The sequence below is a fragment of the Erinaceus europaeus genome, chromosome 10 (assembly GCF_950295315.1).
Source record: "Erinaceus europaeus chromosome 10, mEriEur2.1, whole genome shotgun sequence".
Taxonomy (NCBI): domain Eukaryota; kingdom Metazoa; phylum Chordata; class Mammalia; order Eulipotyphla; family Erinaceidae; genus Erinaceus; species Erinaceus europaeus.
In genome coordinates, this window is record NC_080171.1 from 78,443,523 (window position 1) to 78,467,605 (window position 24,083).

A 24,083-nucleotide genomic window follows, 5' to 3' on the forward strand; every position below is an offset into this window, starting at 1 on the left:
TGCTGGGGTGGGGCATGGCAAGGAAAGAAGAGTCGGAAGTGCGGGCTTTCTGTAGAATTTACTGACCAGCAGGGGTGGGGGTCACAGTGGGGCGCCCGGCTGTGGATGCCCCGGGCAAGGTGGCCACACTGACCACAGCTGGGGCCTTATTGCTGCCGGCTGGCCCCGCCCCGCCCCAACCCGCAGCCCGGACGCACACGCCACATGCACATGCTCCCGTGTGTAGACGGTGCGGCCGGCCGCCTGGCTCGGCCCTGCAGCTCTCTCAGCTCCCCAGGCAGAGCCTGGCTAGGCATCCTCCACATCCTGGCCGCCCGCCCTGCCCGGCCCTTTTTATAAAAAGATGAGACAGCACCTTCCGCGGGGCCGCCCGGCCCGGCGCCCCGCCCCAGGCGGCCGTCCAGTCCCGCGCAGGCGCGGCTGGCCCGCCAGTCCTGCGCTCACAGGTGCCGCGGACTCGGGTGGCCGTTGTGGTAGAGCTTCTGCTTCACGTGCACCATGTTCCCCGCCGCTTCCTCGAAGGGCCGCGGCGGCCGCCGGCCCAACTCCCGCAGGCTGCACAGCTTGGGCAGCCAGGTCCACGAGCCGTCTGCAGGCAGGCGGGCGGTCAGCGGGACTGTGGGGTCCGGCGGGGTTCCTCAATGTGAGGAGCGCGATCAAGAGGCCGAGGGTCAAAGCAGGGTCCCCAAGTGGGCCTACGTGGTCTGTGCAGGGGTGAGGACGGGGCCTGGCGGGCAGGGCTTGGCTGGCGTTGGGGGCGTGGCCTCAGCGGACAGGCTGGTCTTTTGAGGGCGTGGTTTGGAGATTGTTGAGGGGTGGGGTTTGGTGAGGGCGGGGCGGGACCCGGCTGCGTGCGTGTGTAGACAGGGCGCCAGTGGGGCTGCACTCACCGTAGCGCCGTCCTGCCCTCCAGGCACGCACGGCGCAGTGCAGGACGCCGTCCATCCACACCAAGAACCAGCTGATGCAGAAGCCCAGCAGCAGCCCCAGCATGAGATCGATCTCCTGCTTGGTGACGTTGTCTGTCACAAAGTAGTTTTCGGAAGCGTCCACCACCGACTGGTCCCCATCGTACGGGATCACGTAGTGGATGTGGTGCCTGGGGGCGGCAGGGTGGGCTGGCACCTCTCCTCCCAGCTCTGCTGCACCAGTGGGCCCTGTGGGGTCTTGGAAGTCGCCCTGTGGGAGCTAAGGGCGAGCACACCAGCCCCTGGCATCAGGCAGGAGACTGCCACAGGACTGGGCGGGACACTCGGCAGCCGGGTGAGGTCCTGCGCTGGCCGGCTGTGGTCTCAGCACACCCGCCTCCCTCCATTCTCTGTCAGGTCTGGTGCTCAGCGGCCACTTTGGTGGAGCACAGCTCAGGTCAGTGTCCCTGTTGAGTGGCAGGGTCCCGTACTGCCTGTTGGACCTGGGGTCCTCCAGGCTCCCTGGGATTGATCGATCGATTGTCCTTGACTGCCCCCTCCCTCCCACTCACTGCTATTCAGCTACCTTCCAGGAGAGCCAGGTCCTGGTCCCAGAGGCTCAGCCCTCTCTGCCTCTGTTCTTCAGTTGCTTGTACCCCAGTCTGCTGGAAGCCCGGAGCTCTGCTCAGTGTCCTGCCCCGCTCCTGGCACAGACCAACAAGCAGTGTCTGCAGGCTCTACTGTTCCAGCTGCCCAGATTCCCCATGTCCCAGTGCCCCCCAAGACTACCAGGCTTTCCTCCCTCGACTGCCAAGCTGTAGTTGTCTGGGGCCACAAGAAATCCTCCAGCTTCAGGCTTGCCCACAGCCTCCTGGAAGCACTCTAGAGCTGGTGTGTGTGTGTTTGGGGGGTGGTGTGTGGCCCTGCCCAGGAGACCAGCATCAGGACATCATACTTGGGGCTCCCCCAACCTGAAGGAGCCTGGTTCAGGTGCCCCAGATGCTATGAGATCCATGAAGCCACCACCCACCCATCCATCAGTCATCCTTGCCCAGAATGTAGAGGCCACCTGGGGTGCTCCTGTTCTGGGGGGGGGGGGCTGTCCTGGCACCTCTTCCTCCTAGACTCCCTTTGGAGAGTCTCCAAGTCTTCAACCCCTGCTCTTGAAGTCCCCACCACCCCCACCACTCTGCTCCAGCTGCCTGCATGGCGTTTCCATGTGGGAGCCACAGACACCTCAATCTCATGTCTAAAAATAGTTCCTCCCTCCCCAAACCTGCTGCTCCCCATCTCCCAGCAATTGGAGGCTGACACCTACGCCCAGCCTTCTGCAGAGCTGGGTCCCTGCCCACCCCCCAGTCCATCCCCCACTGATCACCTGAAGGGACCTTACCAAACTGGAAGTCTGAATACATTTTCTGACTTGGGGCCCAGTCCCTGAGGTGGCAGAGGCCTTTGGGCTTCCTTCTGGGGAGTGAGGGTCCTGCAGCCCCCAGCCATGTCCTGGAAAGGGTCAGGCACAGGCAGACTTGCACCCACAGGCTTCTGGCTCCACCAGGCACCACTGGCGGCTACCTGCTCAGCACAACCTGCCTGGGGGCTGAGGCTGCAGTCATGAAGCTTGGTACTGACCACTGTGCACAACTACCCATCAGCAGCCATAACCAGTCACTAACAGGGATGGGAAATTATTGACCAGCATTGTACCTCACTAATTTCTGCCACCTATGGGGACTGGCCTGGACTGACATCCCACTTCCGGCCAGGCCTCCAGAGACTGTCACCCCAGAGTCTCAATCACCTCCTGTCCTGACAGCCTCCAGGGCTACCTCCCCAGGATCACTGTCTACTGCCCTGGACAAGGTTAGCCAGACAGGAAACAGCAGGCAGCTGGAAGTGAGCCTGAGGCCCTGTAATCAAGATGCAGTCAGGTAGCCCCAGCCACTGGGGGGCTTGGGAACCTCCAGAGGTGAGAGGTCACAACCTATGCTCCCACAAGTGGACTGGGCATGTGCTGCTCTCCACCCCCAGGCCCCCCTTCTTCCTGACAGGCCCTGGGGCTCCCCTGTGCACACATCCATGATGTGTCCATATGGAAGCTGTCTGGGGCACAATGGCTACATGTCACTTATACACGCTGCCACATGCACAGGACATACGTGTATACATGGGCCTAGGGCCGGCAGAACACAGTATCTCACACATAGATGCACATGCACTTAGCATTGCAACCCCACTCTCAGGGCCCTGTGCAAAGATGCCACCTGCTGGCACACACACTCATGACACACACATCTTTGTGGAACAGTCTCCATGGGGGCACGTGGAAGGTGGTCATGTGTGTGCACGCTCACGACACACATAGGAAAGGTGGGGAGAGTCACTGTGGCAAAGTGTGCAAATGGTTTGGAGATAGAGGCCCCATGTACACAACCATGTGCCTCAAACACACTGGCCTGATGCACACGGGGACATTCTGGTCGTATATTGTATGTGCCTGTGCTGCATACACATGCACATGTTGCCAATATACAAGAACAGGATGGACACTGAATGTGCTGAATGCAGCCATGTGTGAGACACACATGAGGACGCCCTGTGTCCCTGGTCCGAGGGCCCTGCCTGTGTCCCGTACATTCATGAGTCCACATGTGCCCTGACTAATACTCAAACACGCACTGACAATAATACCCTGTCCCTGTGGGGCCTCCATGTGAGGTCACAAGCACTTACATGCTGGTCACAACACAGCAGCTACACATGTCAGACGTGCGTCACTGAGGTGTGTGGAGCTCAGTGTCAGGTCGGACCGGTTGCCTGGCACTGCCAGTCTGCAGGAGGGTATCAGGATTCTTGGCATCTCACGGGAGGAGGGAACCTGCCTGCCCCTCGCCTGGGACTGCTAAGGCCTTGCAGAGGCTCTGGATCAGCCTGGACCCCTCCTGTCCACACTATGGCTACACTGTCCTATGTCCCTCACACGAGGCTCACGTCTCTCACACCTGGGGCAAACTAGTGTCCCTGGAGGAGTGAACACAGCACAGCTCAGGGAGGAGGAACATGGGGTCTAGGTCCCACCCCCTCCTGTCTCTTCCTGGCTTGTGTGACCTTGGTCACATCACCAACTCCCCCCTGGCCCAGCATGAGGCGGTATTGGGCTAAAGGTCATGCGTATGCGCACGCACATGTATATGCACAGACGGTACAGACATGTGCGTCTCATGAGAAGATGTTTATTTTGTACATGGACATACAGACATGCATGGCCAGGAACATTCATCATTGCATGTGCAGAGTTGGGGCGCAGGCCATGGGGGCCTGGCTCCCCCCACTCCCTGAGTGACCTTGAGCAAGCTCCACCCCCCTCCCTGCTTCAGTTCCTTTAGCTCCCAGTTCAGTGAGAGGCTGGGCCCGGGGAGGGCCTCCCCACCGTGACCTTCCACATATTCCCTGAAGGCTCCCACGGTTCAGGGACAGAGTGCACCAGGGAGAGGAAGGCGCTATGGCTCCAGCGGTGCAGGTTGCCTCCCAGGGGGTCGGGGGTGGGAGTCAATCAGGCTAGCCTCCAGGCCCTGGACAAGAGGCCAGGCCTCCTGCCCACCGCCCTGGTGCCCTTTCTCCACAGGGAAGGGGCCCTCGCCTGGGCAAGCAGCGCGCTCCCGGGCCTGGCGGCACCTCACCAGCGTCTGGCTGCCCGGCGCAGCCCTGCGGCCCGGCCTGCAAAACTGCCCGCGCCCGAGGCCCCCGCTGCCAGCTGTCAGTGTGTGTCTGCGCGTGTCCCGCCCGCGGGCGCACTCACCGGCCACAATTGCAGTGGCAGACGCGGTCCTCGCCCCGCAGGTGCGGGAGGATGTAGTTGTGGAAGCGGTCCAGCAGCGCGTTCATGTCCATCAAGCACGCGATGGCCTGGAAGAGCCCATCACCATCAGCGCCACGGAGTCAGCCGCCCGCGCCCCCCGCAGGGCCAGGCGCCTGGCCGGGGCGCTGGCCGGTAAACAAGGCGGCGGCGGGGGCGCGGGGAGCGCGCGCGGGGAGCCCCTCCGCTCACCATCACGATCGACGCCCCCAGAATCATGAAGATCATGGTGTTCGCGCTCATGGACATCGGGCGGGGCCGGGCCGGGCCGGAGCGCCGCCCCCCGGCCCCGGCGCCCCCCCGGCCCCGGCCCGATGCTGAGCCCCCGCCGGCCGCCTCCGGGCCGCCTCCGCCGCTGGGCCGCCCCGCCGGCTGGGGCAGGAGGCGCGGCGCGAGGGCGCGCGAAGGGGACGCGGCCGCTCCCGCTCGTGGGGTCGCTCGGCCGCCCGGCACTCGCTGCGCTCCGCCCTCCGCCCTCCGCCCTCCCTGAGCCCGGCTCGCCGCGGCTGCCCCGCCCGCGCTCTTCCCGCCGCCGCTGGGGAGGGAGCGCACCGCCCGCGGGCCTCCCCGCGCCGACGCTGGGAGCGCACGCAGCGGGGCCGCCGCGCCCCGAGTCCCGCCCCCCGCGCCGGCGGGACCCCACCCCGGGCCCCGCGCGCTCCGGCCGTGCCCCCATTGGCCTGCGGGCTCAATGCTTTCCTCCCAGGTGGGGAGCTTCCTCCGGGCTGGGCTTGAGTCTGCGGTGGAGGGGCTGCGGGGTCGGGGACAGTGCCTGGAGGCTCGGGGCCCAGAGGGCTGGTAAGCGCCCTGAGCCAGCCCGGCCTCTGCGCCCCTACACACAGCCCCCGGGCCGCATCTGGACACAGGTGACCGAGGCGGAGGCGGGACGGGGACCAGCGGTGACCCTGGACAAAGCATCACTCACGGGAGGGACGGTGGCAGCTCGTTTATTCCGGATGTTAACATTCCAGCCGCTGGGGAAGACGCATAGGAAAAGACACAGGGACAGGGAAATGCACAGTAAACCGTTTTTTTTTTTTTTTTTGGTTTGTTTAAAGAAACAAAAAACAAAAATATTATATAATCAACATCCCACTCATAGGTAAATTTAGGATAGAAAGCTTGTCTTGAGCCTGATATTCATGTATATCTGCTCATTTCATATGTACAGTCTATTTGGGTAAATGCCGGTGACCAACCAGCAGCGCCCTAAAAAGTAAAAACAACTATGGAGGAGGTGGAGGCGGAGGGAGTATCAGTAGAGGCTCCAGGGCTGGCGGTGTCAGTAGAAGCACACGGTGTGTAGGAAGGCCCGGCCGCTCTTCTCCTCGAACTCCTGCAGCAGCTCGTCAATCTCGTTCTCCATGTCCTCGGTGTGCTGGATCTATGGGCAACATCGGATACTTAGCGGGAAGAGACCCCACAGAACCCCTGAACTCTGCCTCCTGCGGCCAACCAGGGGGCGTCGCAGGGCAGCCACAACATGAGGGGCTGGGTCCTGAAAACAGATCTCACACCAGCTCTCATCCTAGGATCCCCCTCCCCCTACTGGTATCGCCTCAACTGTGTACAGAAGTAATAGGGGTGTGAGCTGCCCTCAAGTAGTAGGTGGGGTGACCAGGGCTGGATTCTGAGCTCACAGCCCTGACAAGGCTGTCCCCAAAGCAGCTAGTGAACAGAACCTGTTAAGTGGCCTTTTCACCAATCCTCTGCTAGCCTGACCCAAGAAGGAAGTGCTTGTGTAACTGCTAAACATGGCTTCAGCCCTTCCTCCTGCAGGCTGACCAGAGTGGGCTCAGTTGCCAGAGCTGCAGCAGCTACCACAGACCATGAGGCCTGATGGGAGTTAACAGTTGTGCTGGAGGGGGAGCAGGGCTTGGTTCCCTCAAATGGCAAAGCAGTGCAGGTCTGTCTTTCATTTCCTGGGAAAGCACTGGGTCATTCAGAGCCAAATGACCTAGATGCAGATCTCACAGGCAGCAAGCAAAGCAGGGTTTGTAGTTGGGGAAGGTCCTCTCAGAGGATGGTAATGAGTGAGCATAGCCACACAAAGAGCACAAAAGTCCTGGAGACTTTCTGAGTGGTGGTGGATTCCCGGTGACAAGGGGAGGCAGCTGTTGGGACGAACACATCCTGACAGCAGGACACAAGGCCCTGCACAGCCTCTGTGAGGCCCCTGACCCCACTCAACATGTTCAGGACCATGGGAAGAGGTGCCACCTCGTCTTGGACCAGCAGAGTGAACTTGGGCCAGAGCCCTGTGGCAAGTCTGGCATCCTATATGTCGGGTCCATATTTGGAAGGCCTTATGGACCTAGTGGCTTTTAGAGTGGAAGCAGGCTGCCCACTGCCACACCCCAGTACTCACACACTGGCACAGCTCACAGATGAGGAAGGCCCCCAGAGTGGCCTCCTCGTGGTTGTCCTGGATGTCCACATTGATCACATGCACTGGCTGGCAGGTCTCCTGCTCTCTGGAATTGAGGTCTGACAGACAAGTGACCAAGTCAGGTGGTGCACAGCTGGGCCCTGCCATATGTGCCCAGGGCCCTTGGGAGTGTATATAGATTGAATACCTCGGTCCACCCAAAGGTCACAAACTCCCAACCCACCACCAGGGATCTATGCATGAGGGGTGAGGGAGGAACATATCTTGGTTCCCAGCCTGCAGCCTGGCAGAAGGGCAGGGAAGCAGAACGCTGACAAGCAACTGGCAGGTTCACCTTACCTTCTACCACCTGGTCATATACTCTCTCCTCACAGGTGAGGATCAGGTCGAACAGGTCTCTGCAATTCTGGAACCTTTCTGGCCGGGGCTTGATTCTTTTATTTCTGTCCAGCATGTGTAAAATGCCATTCTGGGTGTAGCTGAGCACAGGAGTTAAGGAACACAAAGCACAGACCAAAGAGCACAGGAGACTGGTGCTTGCACAGGCAGTACAGTCTCCTGCCTCACACACTGAGGCAGCCAGAGGAGAGGGCAAGACAGGGCTGGGAAGGCCATACTACGGTGCCAGGTGCCAGAACACAGGGGCGGGGGCAGCAGGCTCCCTGAGGACAGACAGGAGACAGCAGCTCCAAGGGCCCACTCTGAGCTGTTGAGTGTTATTCTGAATTTCCACCTTTTTCCTCAACCAAGATGAGTTTCTTTCTAATAGAAGGCAATGCTGGAAGAGTCTAGGGTCTACTGTGACTTTATCACATGCACCCATGCTGACTGCACTGAACAGGTGTCTGGCAGAAGCACTCATACCTGAATGGACTCCCAAGGGGACCTGCCCAGCCTCTCTACACCCTTGCGCCAGCCCCTCCAGGTACCCACTGGCAACCCTCCAGTACCCCAAGATCACAGGCTGCCAGACTCAACCTCCCTGGAGTAGGGGGTTAGTAAGGTAAGGGCAGAGAAGAAGCAAGGTCCACAGAGCCCACTTTGGGAGCAGTCATGTGGAATTGTGGTAATGCTCACAGTAGGAAGGGTTCTGTGAAGGGTGGAGGGAGGGAGGGCAGAGTAGATGAATGCCAGCAAGGGAGTGAGAGGAGAAGGAGCAGAGGGAGGGGTGCAGCAAACCTCTCCCGCTCACCCCCCACCCAGGGGTCTTAACAGTTGCAGTGGGACTAGGACCACAAGAGCACAGCCTGAAAATCATTTTTCTAGTGACGTCCCAACCGAAGGAGCAAGGCAACCTGGGACTGCAAAGGTGACTTGGGACACTGGGACACAAGGTGCAGGGCCACAGGGTGAAGGCAGAATTCAGGAGGTAGAAGGCATTAGGCAGTGACAGGTTGGAAGGGGGTCTCACTATGCTTGTGGGTGAGAAGGACCCTAGAGCCAGGGGTGTTCCTCCCCACACTGGAGCCTCTGGGCTGGAGGGCTGGTGCAGGGGCCCCCATGGCTGACTTGGCCAAATGCCACCCATGCTAGCACTACAGAGTGACAATCAGTTGCTTCTCAGATACCCTTTGGCACCTCAGGCATCACACCACCTGGCCACCTACAAAACACACACATACACACCCCACAGACTCTAGCACACCCCTAGACCCTGCTCAGCTTCCACTTGATCCCACTAAGCAGAGTGATGGTGGGTGTGCAGCAAACCTGCCATCCGCTTCATCCAGGCATCTACCTCTTTCCCAATCCCAGCTAGACTAGACTGAAACAGAAGCTTCCTGCCAGGAACCGTCAAAGTCCAAGCCTTTGTTTTCTTTCAAACTCCAGGGCACTGATTCATGGTGGTGCTAGAGAATTGAGCCTAGGTACCTGGAGTCTCAGGCATTAAAGTCTTTTCTGCATAACCATCATGTGCTCTCTCACTGGACTAGCTCCAGGAAATCTCAAAGGCAGAAGTACCCAAGAATAGCAGCTCTGGAAGTAGCATAGTCTGATAAACCTTGGATTCTCAAGTATGAGGTCCTGAGTTCAGTTCCAGCATCATATATGCCACCTGTGTTATCTCTCACCAACCTTCCTCATGTTCAAAACAAACAAACAAAAAAAAACACTCAATTTTGGTTCATGGTGGTACCAGGGTTTGAACATAGGACTTTTGGTGCCTCAGGCATGAGGGTCTTTCTTTTTGCAGAGCTGATGAAATATTTAATTTGGATAGTGTGCTGCTTTACCAGATGTGCAACCCAACCCAGGTTCAAGCCTAGCCCACACTGCACTGATGGAAGTTTTGGTGCTATGGTCTTTTTTTTTTTTTTTTAACCAGCCCACTATAGTCTCTTTCCATTTTTATTAAAAAAAAAGGGTGGGCCAGGTGGTGCCACACCTGGTTGAGTGTACATGTTACAGTGCACAAGGACCCAGGTTCAAGCCCCTCTTCCCCACCTGCAAGGGGAAAGCTTCATGAGTGGTGAAGTAGGGCTGCAGGTGTCTCTCCCTTTTTGTCTCTCCATTTACTCTCAATTTCTAGCTGTCTCTTTCCAATAAATAAGGATAATAAAAAAAAATTTTTTAAAAAGGGGTGGGGAGAAAGACTTTTGTATAAATACTATGCTATCTCCCCAGCCTATTATTATAATTTAAAGAAGTACCCACAGGCAGGGCTAGATGGCATAATGGTTATGCAAAGACTCTCATGCCTGAGGCTCCACAGTCCCAGGTTCAATCCTTTGCCAGAGCTGAGCAGTGCCCTGGTAAAAAAAAAAAAAAAATGCTCACAAGCATTACTGGAGGCTGTGCACTCTAGGTCCAGGAGGCCAGATGTCAGAGACAGCACAGGTCTGAGGCCCACCCCTCCAGTCCTGACACCTCAGGTTTCAGAGACCAAGTTCAGTGTCACAGGCGAGACCAGGGCAGACTCTCACATCCAGCCTAGCTCCACTCAATTCCTCTGTGCCAACTCTTAAAGAATGATCAGTGGTCCAAGAGGTGGCACAGTGATAAAGCTTTGGACTCTCAAGCATGAGGTCCTGAGTTCAATCCCCGGCAGCACATGTGCCAGAGTGATGTCTGGTTCTTTCTCTCTCCTATCCTTCTCATAAATAAAATCTTAAAAAAAAAAAAAAAATCAGGTGGCTGCTAAGGGTGCCTAGGGGGAGCCCCTGCCTGTATGCAGTTTTAGCTTCAGGTTCTATGATGGTCAATAAGGAGCTCCACCCCACCACCCCAAACTTGGGGCAATTCATGCATTGAACTCAACTTTCAGGGTTATCAAATAATGACAACCATGAGATCTGGACAAGAGTGAACAGGGCTGGTAGGAAGCTCCAGCGAGGGGGTGGGTACGAGGATTCCTCAGGGAGGGTGTCACAGGTTGTTGTCCCATGCCATCAGGATGCAGTGTCATACCTCTGAGTGCATTAAATACAGTACTGTCCTAGTACTGCATGTACTACAGAGGAACTCTGGCCTCTGCCCCCTCTCATATGGAATAAACCAATCAGTATAAAAACAAACCAATGAACCATGAGCACTGGCCACTGGGATCCCTCCTGACTACTGGGGATTCACCTTGACTTTGTATTGGTTTAGATGGTCAAGACTTAAAGCACGTAGGGTCCCATAGGCATAATCCAGTGTCCCACACCCAAGAACATGGGAACAACACAGGAAATGTAAATACCACTTTAGGGTAGGACTGAGGAGAAAGCATAATGCCTATGAAAATAGACTCTCATGCCTGAGGGTCCAGAAACCCAAAGTCCCAGTTTCAGTACCTGCACAGCCATTAGCCAGAGCTGAGCAGGACTCTGGAAAATTCAAAACAAAACAAAAATAAATTTCAAGTATATGGGGGGGGGGGAGCAGTGACAACTAAAAAACAAGCCTCCTGGGGGCATATTCATAGGGTGTCCTGTCTGAGGCATGTGGAACCTGAGGCTCTAACCTGAACCTACCCACACCTATGCCCAGAGGGGTAGCCTGAACAGCAGGGCAACCTACCAACCAGTGTCCATAACTCCTCAGAATGTAAAGTAACAGCATGACCACGACCCTCCTCCTAGGCCCTATTTATTTACCCAGCACTGAACTGAGCTGGAGTGGAGTGGGAGGTATTGTCCACACAAGGAGGACCCCATCCCTCACCTCTGTAATGGGTGCTGATGTCAGAGTGATCCAGTTCTGGGAGGCAATGCAGTGGCTTAGAAGGCTGAACTTACAAGTGCAAGCATGATGTCCCGAGTTTGATCTCTGATGAGTGTGCCAGAATGATGGTCTAGTTTTCTCATAAACTCTGGGCTAATATTTCCTAATAGTTCTACTGCTCAAGTTTATAGCATTAAAAAAACTGGGGGGGGGGGGGAGCTGGAGACAGGCAGTGGTACGAGCAGTTAAGCTTATATTACCATGCACAAAGACCTAGGTTGGAGCCACCTGCGGGGGATGTTTCACAAGGGGTTAATCCGGTCTGCAGGTGTCTTATCTTTCTATTTCCCTCCCCTCTCAAGTTTCTCTTGTTCTAGCAAATTAAAAAAAAAAAAAAATGGCCACCAGGAGCAGTGGATTAGTACTGCCAGCACCAGGCCGCAGCAGTAACCCTGACGGCCATAGATTAAAAAAAAAAAAAAAAAAAAGGGAGGGGGTCAGGCACTAGTTCAGCGGGTTAAGCACACATGGCGTGAAGGGCAAGGACCAGCGTAAGGATCCCGGTTGGAGCCCCTGGCTCCCCACCTGCAGGGGGGTCGCTTCACAAGCAGTGAAGCACGTCTGCAGGTATCTCTCTCCCCATCTTTGTCTATTTCTTACTGTCATATTCAAAAAGAACGACAGCAATAACAATATTAACCACAACAAGGATAAAACAAGGGCAACAAAAGCGGGGAAAATGGCCTCTAGGAGCAGTGGATTCATGGTGCACTGAGCCCCTGTGATAACCCTGGAGGCAAAAAAAAAGAAGGGGGGGTTTGGGAGCTTCACAAGTGTTGAAGCAGGGATGCAGATGTCTGTCTCATCCCCTCTCTATATCCCCCTTAACTCTCAATTTCTATCTCTATCTGAAATAAATTAACAAAAAACTCATGGTCCAGGAAGTGGGGTAGTGATAAGAGCTTTGGAATTGAAAGCATCAGTCCTGAGTTTGATCCCTGGCATTACACTGATTATAAACTGCTTGATGGGAGTCGGGCGGTAGCACAGCGGGATAAGCGCAGGTGGCGCAAAAGCGCAAGGAGCGGTGTAAAGATCCGGGTTCGAGACCCCAGCTCCCTACCTGCAGGGGAGTCCCTTCACAGGCGGTGAAGTAGGTCTGCAGGTGTCTCTCCTTTATCTCCTTCTGTCTTCCCCTCCTCTCTCCATTTCTCTCTGTCCTATCCAACAACAGTAACATCAATAATAACTACAACAATAAAACAAGGGCAATAAAAGGGAATAAATATAAAAAAAATTTTAAAAACTGCTTGATGAAGGGCTGAGTGGTGGCACACTCGGGAGAGCACACATGCTACAATGTGCAAGGGTCCAGGTTCAAGTCTCAGGTCCCCACCTACAGGGGGGAGAGCTTCATGAGCAGTAGAACAGTGCTGCAGGTAGTCTCTCTCCCCCACCCCTCTCAGTTTGTCTCAATCCAAAAAATGACAAATATTTAGAAGGTGCATATTGACCTTGTAATTCTTTTTATTATTTTTTAAAATATTTATTTATTTATTCCCTTTTGTTGCCCTTGTTGTTTTATTGTTGTAGTTAGTATTGTTGTTGTCGTTGTTGGATAGGACAGAGAGAAATGGAGAGAGGAGGGGAAGACAGAGAGGAGGAGAGAAAGATAGACACCTGCAGACCTGCTTCACCGCCTGTGAAGCGACTCCCCTGCAGGTGGGGAGCCGGGGTTCGAACCGGGATCCTTATGCTGGTCCTTGTGCTTTGCGCCACCTGCGCTTAACCCGCTGCGCTACAGCCCGACTCCCTGACCTTGTAATTCTATGTTAACCGCCTAAATGCTAAGTAACAGTTTGACTTCTGACAGCATAAAATGATTATACAGAGGGGCCAGGCAGATACAGTGAGAGTACAGGACTCCAGTGCTTGTGGGCCAAGCTTCAGGACACAGCATTGCCAGATAGCAGAGTTGTGAGGTGCTCTGCTCTTTCATAAACTACATCTTATTTTTTTTAATTTTATTTCTAAGAGGGTTCAGGTAGTCTGGGAAGTGGCACAGTGGAGAAAGCACTGGACTCTCAAGCATGAGGTTCCAAGTTCAATCCTCGGCAGCACATGTACCAGAGTGCTGTCTGGTTTGTTCTCTCTGTCCTCCTACCTTTCTCATTAATAGTAATTAAAAATTTTTATATTTATTTTTCCTTTTATTGTCCTTGTTTTTATTGTTGTTGTAGTTATTACTATTGTTATTTATGTTGTTGTTAGGACAGAGAGAAATGGAGAGAGATGGGGAAGACAGAGGGGGGGAGAAAGATAGACACCTGCAGACCTGCTTCACCGCCTGTGAAGCTACTCCCCCAGCAGGTGGGAAGCTGGGGGCTTGAACCAGGATCTTTGAGCCGGTCCTTGCACTTTGCGCCACCTGCGCTTAACCCGCTGCGCTAGCGCCCAACTCCCAAAATATTAATTTTTTAAAAAGGGGCCATAAGACAGAAAAGTACATACCTCACCAGGCACAAGGAATCAGGCTCAAGCCCTAGAACCACCCAGTACACCACGGACAACAGTAGTCAGCTGCAGGTGTCTCTGGTCCTTTCTCATTCTAAAGTGAAATCGAGGGGCCAGGTGGTGGTACACCCAGTTCAGCACTAGGACAGAGGTTCAAACCTGCAGGGGAAGTTTCTCAAGCTGTAAAGCAGTGCTGCAGGTCTCTCTCTCTCTCTCCCCCTACCTACTACTCCTCTCTCAATTAAAAAAAAAACATTTTATTGACATTTTTTCAATGAAACAGAGCTAGAGATAAGGAATGAGACCAGAGCACTGCACAACTCTGGCTTATGGTAGTACTGGGGATTGTATCTGTAACTTCAGAGCCTCAGGCATGAAAGTCTTCTGCATAAACATTATGCTATCTCCACAGCCCTTGATTTGTTTTATCAAATAAAATGAAAATCAAAAACAAAACTAAAAAACAAATGGGGGGCGGTGGCGCACATGTTACAATGTTCAAGGACCCAAGTTCAAGCCCCCAGTCCCCACTCACAGAGGGGAAGTTTCATGGACAGTGACGCAGGGCTGAAAGTGTGTCTATCTCTGTCCCTATCTTTCCCCTCCCTTCTTGATTTCTGTCTCTATCTAATAAAGATATTAAAATGTTAATTAAAAAAACGGGGGGTGGCTAGAGGGGGAAATGTCAAGGGAGCAGTGGATTCTTCATGTAGGGACCAAGTCTTAGTGATAACCCTGGTGACAATAAAAAGTCAGGGGAGGAGAAGAGAAATCACCTATGCATGAGTCACTATGACAACTGCTGAGAGGTAATTTGACCAGTAGAGCACATTCCTTCTTATGCTCTAAGAGCTGGATTCAAGCCCTGGGACCACAGCTGGCATCTGGGGAGTTTTATGATGGTGGAGCCATGCTGTAGGGTCCCTTTCCTCTCAAATAAGAAGAGTGGTGGAGGAGGGGATGCAGTTGAGGTGTTGGACTCTAAAAGCATGCAGTCTGAGTTCAATCCCTGGCTTTGTACATGCCAGTGATGCCCTGGTTCTGTCATGAATTTTTAAAAATGAAACAAAGCGGCTGGGTGGCGGTGTGCCTGGCTGAGTGCACGTATCACAGTGTGTAAGAATCCAAGTTCAAACTCTCAGTCCCCACCTGCAGGGGCAGTTTCGTGAGTGGCCAAACTGCTGCAGGTGTCCCTCTCCTTTTATAACTCCCTGTTCACTCTCAACTTCTCTAAGTAAATATTAAAAAAAGTAAATGGGGGCAGGGCAGATAGCATAATGGTTATGCAAACTCCCATGCCTGAGGCTCCAAAGTCCCAGGTTCAATCCCGCGCACTGCCATAAGCCGGAGTTGAGCTGAGCTCTGGTAAAATAAAATGGACTGTTTAATGAATGAAGGGGTTGTGTGGCAGGCTGCTCACTGGTTATATCTTGCATGTGTAGGGTCCTGGCACTGAATAAATAAAGATCTCTATTTTGAATGATCATGGACCCTAGGAGGAAACAGCAGCCAGCACAGTGCTTCCATGTGCAAGGCTCCAAACTCAATCCCCAGTGCCACATACACCAGTGATAATCCTGTGATCATATATAGCTCCTAGTTGTGTCTCCATGATTCTACCTCCCAGCACACTGTTTGTTTTTTTTCTCTTTCTAGATAGAGAAGGAAAGAAATCCATGATGAAGATGTCCCTGTGGATGGTGTCTTCAGGTGCCAAGGGGGTATCAAACTCAGGTTTTCAAGCATGGGAAAGTGTGTGCTCTACCAGGCAAGCTATCTCCTCATGACAAGAAAAAAATTCACTAAACTGTAATACAATATCAAGGGGCTGGTAGAACACACTATATTCAAGTACCTAGGTGTGTCTGATACCCATCAGTAGATGTCTATTGTTCTGTATCTTCCTCCCTTGAGTATCAAAAAAAAAAAAAGAAAAAGAAAAAATAACAGTATCACTTTCTACAAAAAAAAAAAATGGTTAAAAAAATACTTAAGTCCTGAACCTAACACTGATTCTAGGAGGAAAGCTGAGATACTCCTGTTCTATTCCAGCAAAACCACTCCCAGTCCAATGACATTCCAGTTCATAAAAAATGTGAGCTGATTAAATTAAACCTTTCACATGTGTATTAGGACCCTGGGCCTCTGAGTCCCTTCTAACTCCCATCACCCTTCAGATTCAGTACCTGGGACCTGCTTTCTGACCACACCAGTGGCACAGAAACAGGATGGCCACCTAGCAGGGCAGGAAAGGCCCTAAGACACTAAAGGGCCTGGAGGTCACAGAATAGGTCCTAACAGACAAAGTCCCCTTGGTGGGCACCTAATCAAGAGACTTCTCTTTATGTTGGGGCCAAGGCAATGCCTGATGAGACCTGATTGGGGTCAGGTGAGGGACAGCAAACTTCCTCCACAAACATCAGGGAAAAAGTTGAGTTCAAAAGTTGGCAGTCAAGCTCAACTGCTGGACCATCAGATTTGCATGTTTGAGGTTTGGTTCAATCCCCAGTATTATGTACCAGAACAGTACTCTGACTTGTCTCTATATCTCATGTGAAACTCTCACATGCATAAGATAAATCTTGACACACACCCAGATGCACCCCGCACATAGCAGCCCAGGGGGTATACAGTGCATAGTGTTGATTCTCAACCATGAGATATTCTCTTGTTGCTTTTAAATATTAATTAAAAAAACCAGGGCATTGGTGTGGCACATGTGATGCCCGGGACCAAACCCAGGACCTCATGCTTCCGAGTCCAATGCTTTCTTTTTGCCTCCAGGGTTATTGCTGGGGCTTGGTGCCAGCACTACAAATCCACTGCTCCTGTAACCATTTTTTCTGTTTGCTTGGTATTTTGGACAGGACAGAGAAATTGAGAAAGGAGGGGGAAAAAGTAGATAGATACCTGCAGACCAGCTTCACCCACTGCCTGTGAAGTGATCCACCTGTAGGATTGAACCAGGGATCCTTGTGCTTCATACTATGTGTGCTTAACTCGGTGGGCCACCGCTTGGCTCCATTGCTTTCTTCAATGGGTCACCTCCTGGATGACTCAAGCATGAGGTCTTAAGTGCAACTCCACACATTGTATATGACAGTGATTCTCCAGTTGTCCCTCTACCCCAACCCTCACAAACATCTTTAAAGAAATAATAAAGCTGGTGTGTTTGTCAGATAAATAGCTCCCCTTGTGGAGTTCATTGCCCAGAGTCAAAGCTCAGCACTGCATGGGCAGTGCTGTGATAGCACGGGGGTGGGAATGGCAATGAAGTTTGCTTTCCCTGTCAGACCAAGAATGGAATATGCACTGCGAGGACAGAGAGAAAGGGGGAGAAAGGGAAGGAGGGAGGGAGGGAGGGAGAGGAAGAGGGAGACAGAGACAGACACCTGGCCAGAGGCATAATGCAGAAAAGCCACATTCCTTCAGATACTTGTGGTGGCTTTCTCTTCTCTCCCCAGAGTCCTGCTCAGCCCTGGCTTATGATGGTGCTGGTAATTGAACCTAGGCCCTGGGAGGCTCAGGCACAAGTCTTTCCCATAGTCACTAAGCCATCTTCCACACCTCCTAACAGGGTTTATCAGGTGGTGTCCTAAGAGCCATGACTTGAGAGCACCATGTTAGGAAGACTGAGCTGAGTCCCTATACAACAAGCTCCAAGTTGAGAGCTGACACAGCTAGGATAGGGGCCACAATGCCAGGACAGAGCAGAGGCCTATGCCAACCAGTGGAGACTCACTCCTATAGTCAATGTCCAACTGGACACAGCTGCCCAAGGGACCAGTGTCCTCACTCTGGTACCTTTCCTCCCAAGGTCCAAAGGCAACAGGGATTCTAGACCCACCGTCAGCCTGCTGTTCTAAGCCCTCTGCCTCGGCTTGACTCCCAGGTCCACCTAGCCTAGGGAAGACAGTCCTTCCCAAATGCCCACCTAGCCCAGCCCTCAGAGCTCACTGCTATCACCAATTTACACTAAATGAGCCTCCAGTGCTGGCTGCATGCAACATGTGAGTCATGGAAAAGCACACCAGTTGCAACTCACAGAAGTGAGGTCACACTAGCAATGCTGTGCAGCTATGGATGTGGGAGATGCCCTCAGCAACACCTGACCTGCGCCTAGACTTCAGAGGACACACCTGTCTGCCTGGGGCTGCACTATACTTACAGCCAGCATGAAGTGAACACAGAAGAACTGGGACCCAGATCACTTGTCCAGCTGCTCAGCTCCACAAAGACATGAGAGAAAGCAGTCCTGGTACTCAGAGGTTGGCAAACAGTGATACATGGTTACCCTCTGGAAGGACAGTGAGGGGACCAGGGGTGCTCCAGGGACACTGAAAACCACTCTACCAAAAGCTTTGAGAAAAAGCCTTAATTTCCAGAGCACTGCTCAGCTCTGGCTTATGGTGGTAAAGGAACTGAACCTTTTGGACCTTCAGGCACTGCTGAATTTTGGCATACAGTGGTAGTCTGGGGAAATCCAACCTGGGACTCCCTCTCCATACTTCAGCTTCAACTTCCTTTTATTAAAGAGGAGATTCTTCTTGGTCATCAAAGTAGTTCTTGCACAGAGGTAGCACAAGTGAGAACTGGGAAGCCCCTATAAGTTTCACCAGCAGCCCAAAAAGGCATGGGTAGAGCTGACATGGCCCCACCAGTCTTGTTTTTAGGGAGAGGGCCCTGCAATACTTCACAAGTGAAGCATGTTTGCAGGTGTCTATCTTTCTCCCTCTCCCACTCTATGCCCCCTACCCTCTTAATTTCTATGTCCTGTCAAATAAAATGGAAAAGGGAAATATGGCCACAGGAGCCATGGATGCATACCAGCACCAAGCCCCAGCGATAACCCTGGGTGGCAATAAAAATAAAAAATAAAAAAAAAGAGGACCCCCGCCATCAACACCCCCTGGAGTCAAATTCTGTTGCAGGCTAGGACCATGTCCCATGGGTGGCGACAGATCAGCTGTCAGAAGAGAGCAGAGAGGACCTACCGGCCTGGTGGCACACCTAGTTGAGTGCACATGTTATAATGAGCAAAGACATGGGTTTTCAAGCCCCCAGTCTCACCTGCAGGAGGAAAGCAGTGTTGCAGGTGTCTTTTTTCCTATCAACCCCCTTCCCTCTTGATTTCGGGCTGTCTCTAATACAGTAAAAAAAAAAAAAAAAAAAAAGAGGACTCAGAGAGGACGTCACAATTACCATGCTCACCTTGTGACATCAGATCAGATGAGGTGAGCTGACAAGTATCTCTTCTCTTTTTTCAATTTTGTCAGCTAGTGCTTCATCACTCCAGGCCGACTTTGTCAGACACAGAGACAGAGGGATGGAAAGAGACCACAATACCAAAGCTTCCCCCAGTGCCATGTGGGCCAGCACTCAAACCTGGTTCATGCTTATGGCACAGTGGGCATCTCCCCAAATGAATGCTTCATTGGCCCAGCAAATGTATCTGTAATACAACATTCTGACCTTTCCTTTTATGCTTTTATGAGTGGGGTTTGGACCTAGCACAAACACAACTTTACCACTCTACTCTTCCTTTTCAACAGGATTATCATTAGGGCTTAGGGCCTGCATGGCTCCACCATTTCTGGTGGTGAACCACTACCCCTTCTTTTTTGGTGGGGGGGGGGAGTGTGCGGGGGGGGGGGGGGGGAGGGGAACACCCATAGCACTGTTCCACTGCTCTCAAAGCTCTCCCTCCCACCCGACAGGTGAGAACCTTAGGTTTGAACCCAAGTCCCTGTGCATAACAACATGGGTGAGTCACCACTTCAAACCACATGAGGACTACCACCACACTTAAAGAAGCTTTAATTTAACTACAGTGCCTCTCTGAATGAAAGTCATTCTGGAGCAGTGAAGCTAAATGGTGGAACAAAATAAAGTATCAATGTATTTATTTATTTATTTATTTATCCTACCAGAGCACTGCTCAGCTCTAGTTTATGGTGGGATGGGGGACTGAACCTGGGACTTCTGGAGCCTCAGGCATGAGAGTCTCTTTGCATAACCATTATGTTATCTACCCCTGCCCTGTATTGATTTTTATTTGTATGCTAGAGACCAGACCATCACTCAGCTCTGGCATTTGCTGTGCCAGGGATCAGACCTGCAAACTCATCTAAGTTCTGTCCTCTGTGACTCAACTACCTTCCCTGCCCTCTAAAATGCCTTATGACCATAATTTACTGTTTTTCTGTTGCAGGGGTTCTATAGAGGCTTTTTATTATCTTTACTTATTGGCTAGAGACAGTCAGAAATTGAGAGGGAAGGGGGTAACGGGGAGAGAGAGACAGAGACACCTGTAGCCCTGCTTCACCACTCACAAAGCTTTCCCCCTACAGGTGGAGACTGGGGACCTTAAACCCGGGTCTTGCACACTGGAACGTGTGGTCAACCAGAAGTACCACCACCCAGCCCCTTCTGTAAAGGCTTTGTGCCTGCATGATTATACCTCACTTATGGACTCTTTTTTTTCCAGGAAGAGAAGGAATAGAGGAAAGATAATACTCACAGGAAGCTTCCACTTTTCAAGTGCTCCCATATGGAGAGTGGGGGGTCAAATACAGGTCCTTTCACACAGAAAAATATACGTTTTACCACTCTAAAAAAAATATTTTATTTCCTCTTTCTTCCTCTCTCTTTCCTTTCTCATTGCCAGGGTCTTTTTTTTTTTTTTTTTTTTTAAGATTTTATTAATTAAGGCTGGGTGGTGGTGCACCTGGTTGAGTGCAGCCATCACAGTGCACAAGGGTCTGGGTTCAAGCCCCCGGTCCCCACCTGCAGGGGGAAAGCTTTGCAAATGGTGAAGCAGGGCTGCAGGTATCTCTCTCTCTCTCTCCCTCTTTATGCAAGCCCTTCCCTCTTGACGTCTGATTATCTCTATCAAATAAAAATAAATAAATAAACTTATAGTGGTCCGGGAGGTGGTGCAGTGGCTAAGGCACTAGACTCTCAAGCATGAGGTCCCGAGTTTGATCCCTGACAGCACATATACCAGAGTGATGGCTGGTTCTTTCTCTCCTTTTTCATAAATAAATTCTTTTAAAAAACTTATAAAAAAGATTAATGAGGAAAATAGAAGGGGGGAGAGGAAGAGAGGGGGGACGAGAACCAAAAACTGGTACATGTGCTGGCAGGGACTGGACTCAGGACCTCATGCTTGAGAATCCAATGCTTTATCCACTGCGCCACCTCCCGGACCACCACTTTTTTAAAAAAAAGAAAAGGAGGAGGCCGGGTGGTGGCGCACCCAGGTAAGCGCACATATGCGGAAACCCAGGCTCAAACTCCTGCTCCCCACCTGCAGTGGGTTTGTAGATTTCTATCTTCCTCCCTCCCTCACATCTCAATTTCTCTCTATCCTAGTTAATAAAAAAAGAGGGTGGCGGAGGAAAATATGGCCACTCAGAGTGGTGGATTGTAGTGCGTGCAACAAGCCCCAGTGATCACCTTGATGGCAAAAAAAAAAAAGAAAGAAAGAAAAGAGAGAGAGAGAGAGAGAGACACAACACACCACAGCACCAAAGCTTTCTTTCACTGAAATGGAGGCCAAGTTTGAACCTGGGTTTCACATAAATAGCACACTATTCAAATGAGATATTTTTGTCAGCTGCGTAATTTATAATTCAAACATAAGTACTTTCCAAAGCTCAAGAGCTTAATTTTAAGAATAATTAGATTAGGATTTCCTTGGGATTGTTTACAATCCAGAAACACTGTTTTAAATAAATACTACCTCATGGAATTATTTATTTTCCCTTTAGTTGCCCTTGTTGTTTTTTATTGTTGTTGTAACTGATGTTGTTGTTGTTGTTTGATAAAACAGAGAGAAATGGCGAGAGGAGGGGAAGCCAGAGAGGGGGAGAGAAAGACAGACACCTGCAGACCTGCTTCACCGCCTGTGCAGCGACTCCCCTGCAGGTGGGGAGCCGGGGGCTGGAATCCTTCTCGATTTCTGTCTCTATGCAAAAAAAAATCTACTTAAAAACAATGACCATTTTGACCACTGGTAAACCAGATCATTTATAGATTGTATGCTTTGCCCTGTGCATACTGCAGGTTTGAGCCCAGCCCCAATGACACTGGAGAAAACTTTCTGTGGTTTCTTTTACTTTCCAATCATACCCACCCTGCTCCAGTACATAGGGTTTGGTCTTTTTATTTTTATTTATTTTTTTTTTGGGGGGTTGGTCTTTTTAAATGAGTACTGGAGGAAAACAGCTCATTACGTAAACTGCTTGATTTGCCATGAATGTGTGCCCTGTCACCATAGAGAAGTAGTATAATGGAGAAGCTCCAGTACTCGATTGTCTCCCTCTGCCTGAAGGAAAAAGTTGGCTCAGGAGCAGTGAAGTCATGCATATGTACGCAAGTCTCTAGCTCCACACTAAAAATAAATAGGCAGTGATCTGAGTATTGTCCATTATAAGAAATGAAGAAATCAACTATGAAATAATGGCAAAGAGATTAATTTATAACAGTTATGTCTCAAGAATTAGAAAAAAAAAATGTGGGGCTGGGCAGTGGTGCACGCAGTACCATGTAAGAGGACCCAATGCAGAATCCTCACCTGCAGGGGGAAGCTTCATGAGTAATGAAGCAGAGTTGTAGGTGTCTCGAAGTTTCTCTCCCTCCATTTCTCTCTGCATTGAGAGTGGGGGTTGGGGGGAAGCCACCTGTAAGTGGTGGTATGCCAAACCCCAGCTATAATCCTGGTTGGGGAAAAAAAAGAAGTGGGCCAGTGGATACAGCCTTGGGCTTTTAAGCATGAAGTTAAAAGTTCAATCCCCAGCATAACATGTGCCAGAGTGATGTTCTGATTCTCTCTTGCCCTCTCATAATACTTTATTTTTTAAAATGAAGATCTGAGGAGGTAGTATAATGGTTATGCAAAGAGATTTTCATGCTGGGAGTCGGGCGGTAGCGCAGCAGGTTAAGTACAAGTGGCACAAAGTGCAAGGACCGGTTAGGATCCCAGTTCAAGCCCCTGGCTCCCCACCTGCAGGGGAGTCGCTTCACAGGTGGTGAAGAAGGTGTCTGTCTCTCTTCCTCTCTATCTCCCCCTGTCTCAATTTCTGTGTCTATCCAATAACAACAAAAAAAAAAAGTCCCCAAATTCAATTCCTAGCACTACCCTAAGCCAGAGCTAGCAGTAGTCTGGTGGAATAAAGAATGAAGAATAATCTTCAAAAATAGATGGAATCTTGGCAACATATACAACCTCACATGACGTTTGTATTATGAAACAACACCTGGATCTAAGACCACAGTTTTTCAAAGGAAAGGACAGCAATCTGCACCAAAATGAGGTTCATGGGAAGGATGTGCAGTTTACATTACCTCCAAGGCCTTGAAAGGCTTTTCAGAGGCCTCAACTTGGATCAACAATGGTAGAGAATGTTCTATCCTCCGAAGGGAGGATGGACAACATACTCTATGCTACACCTGAGGAAGATGGGTTGATATTGGGGCAACATGGAATGTTCCTACTCATGACCACAGAATGTGAGCTCAGATCTAGAGGGATGCAGAGGTCACACAGGCTCCTAAGCTAATTACGGGCCCCAGATCACATCAAATCGATGGGGTTTACAGTCAACAATATTTAAACCCCTTTCCCATATTAGGGAGCTACCCGCTTCCCTGATCCAGCTTTCTGGTCCTTTTTCCAGCCATGACATCATCTCCCAAAACAATAACTTGGATCCACTGATATATTAGGTTTCAGGCTCAGGGGCAAAAAGAAAAAGGGAGAAAAAAAAAAACCTAGTGTAGCCACAAGCCCTTTGGAATTTAAAATATGCCTCTAGCTATCTACAAAATAGAGGACCTCCCAACTCTTCATCTGCACTATTCCAGCCCTTTGGGTCCATGATTGGTCAACAATTTGTTTGGCTTTGTATGTTAACTCTCTTGTCAACCACCAGGTTCCAGATGCTAGCATGATGCTGACCAGACTTCCCTGGACAGACAACCCCATCAATGTGTCCTGGAGCTCTGCTTCCCCAGAGCCCTGCCCCACTAGGGAAAGAGAGAGACAGGCTGGGAGTATGGATCGACCTGTCAACGCCCATGTTCAGCAGGGAAGCAATTACAAAAGCCAGACCTTCAACCTTCTGCATCCCACAATGACCTTGGGTCCATACTCCCAGAGGGTTAAAGAATAGGAAAGCTATCAGGGTAGGGGATGGGATAGAGTTCTGGTGGTAGGAATTGTGTGAAGTTGTACCCCTCTTATCCTATGGTTTTATCAATGTTTCCT

General features: G+C 51.4%; 2 protein-coding genes across 2 annotated transcripts in view; both read right to left on the reverse strand.

Moving 5' to 3' along the window:
• Positions 1 to 39: 39 nt before the first annotated feature.
• TMEM240 (transmembrane protein 240) lies at positions 40 to 5,356 on the reverse strand. The gene is made up of 4 exons (XM_007529484.3): positions 4,957 to 5,356; positions 4,708 to 4,814; positions 891 to 1,099; positions 40 to 589 (listed from the first exon to the last, which is right to left on the reverse strand). The coding sequence occupies exons 1-4, from the start codon at positions 5,011 to 5,013 to the stop codon at positions 441 to 443; spliced, it is 522 nt and encodes a 173-aa protein (XP_007529546.1). The 5' UTR covers positions 5,014 to 5,356; the 3' UTR covers positions 40 to 440.
• A 339-nt stretch (positions 5,357 to 5,695) lies between these two features.
• SSU72 (SSU72 homolog, RNA polymerase II CTD phosphatase) overlaps positions 5,696 to 24,083 on the reverse strand; it is a 42,922-nt gene continuing 24,534 nt past the window's right edge. The window contains exons 3-5 of the mRNA XM_007529485.3: positions 7,493 to 7,632; positions 7,133 to 7,251; positions 5,696 to 6,148 (exon numbers count right to left, since the gene is read on the reverse strand). Of these exons, the coding sequence (XP_007529547.1) occupies positions 6,047 to 6,148; positions 7,133 to 7,251; positions 7,493 to 7,632 (361 nt within the window). The 3' untranslated portion in view covers positions 5,696 to 6,046. The remainder of the gene's footprint in view (positions 6,149 to 7,132; positions 7,252 to 7,492; positions 7,633 to 24,083) is intronic.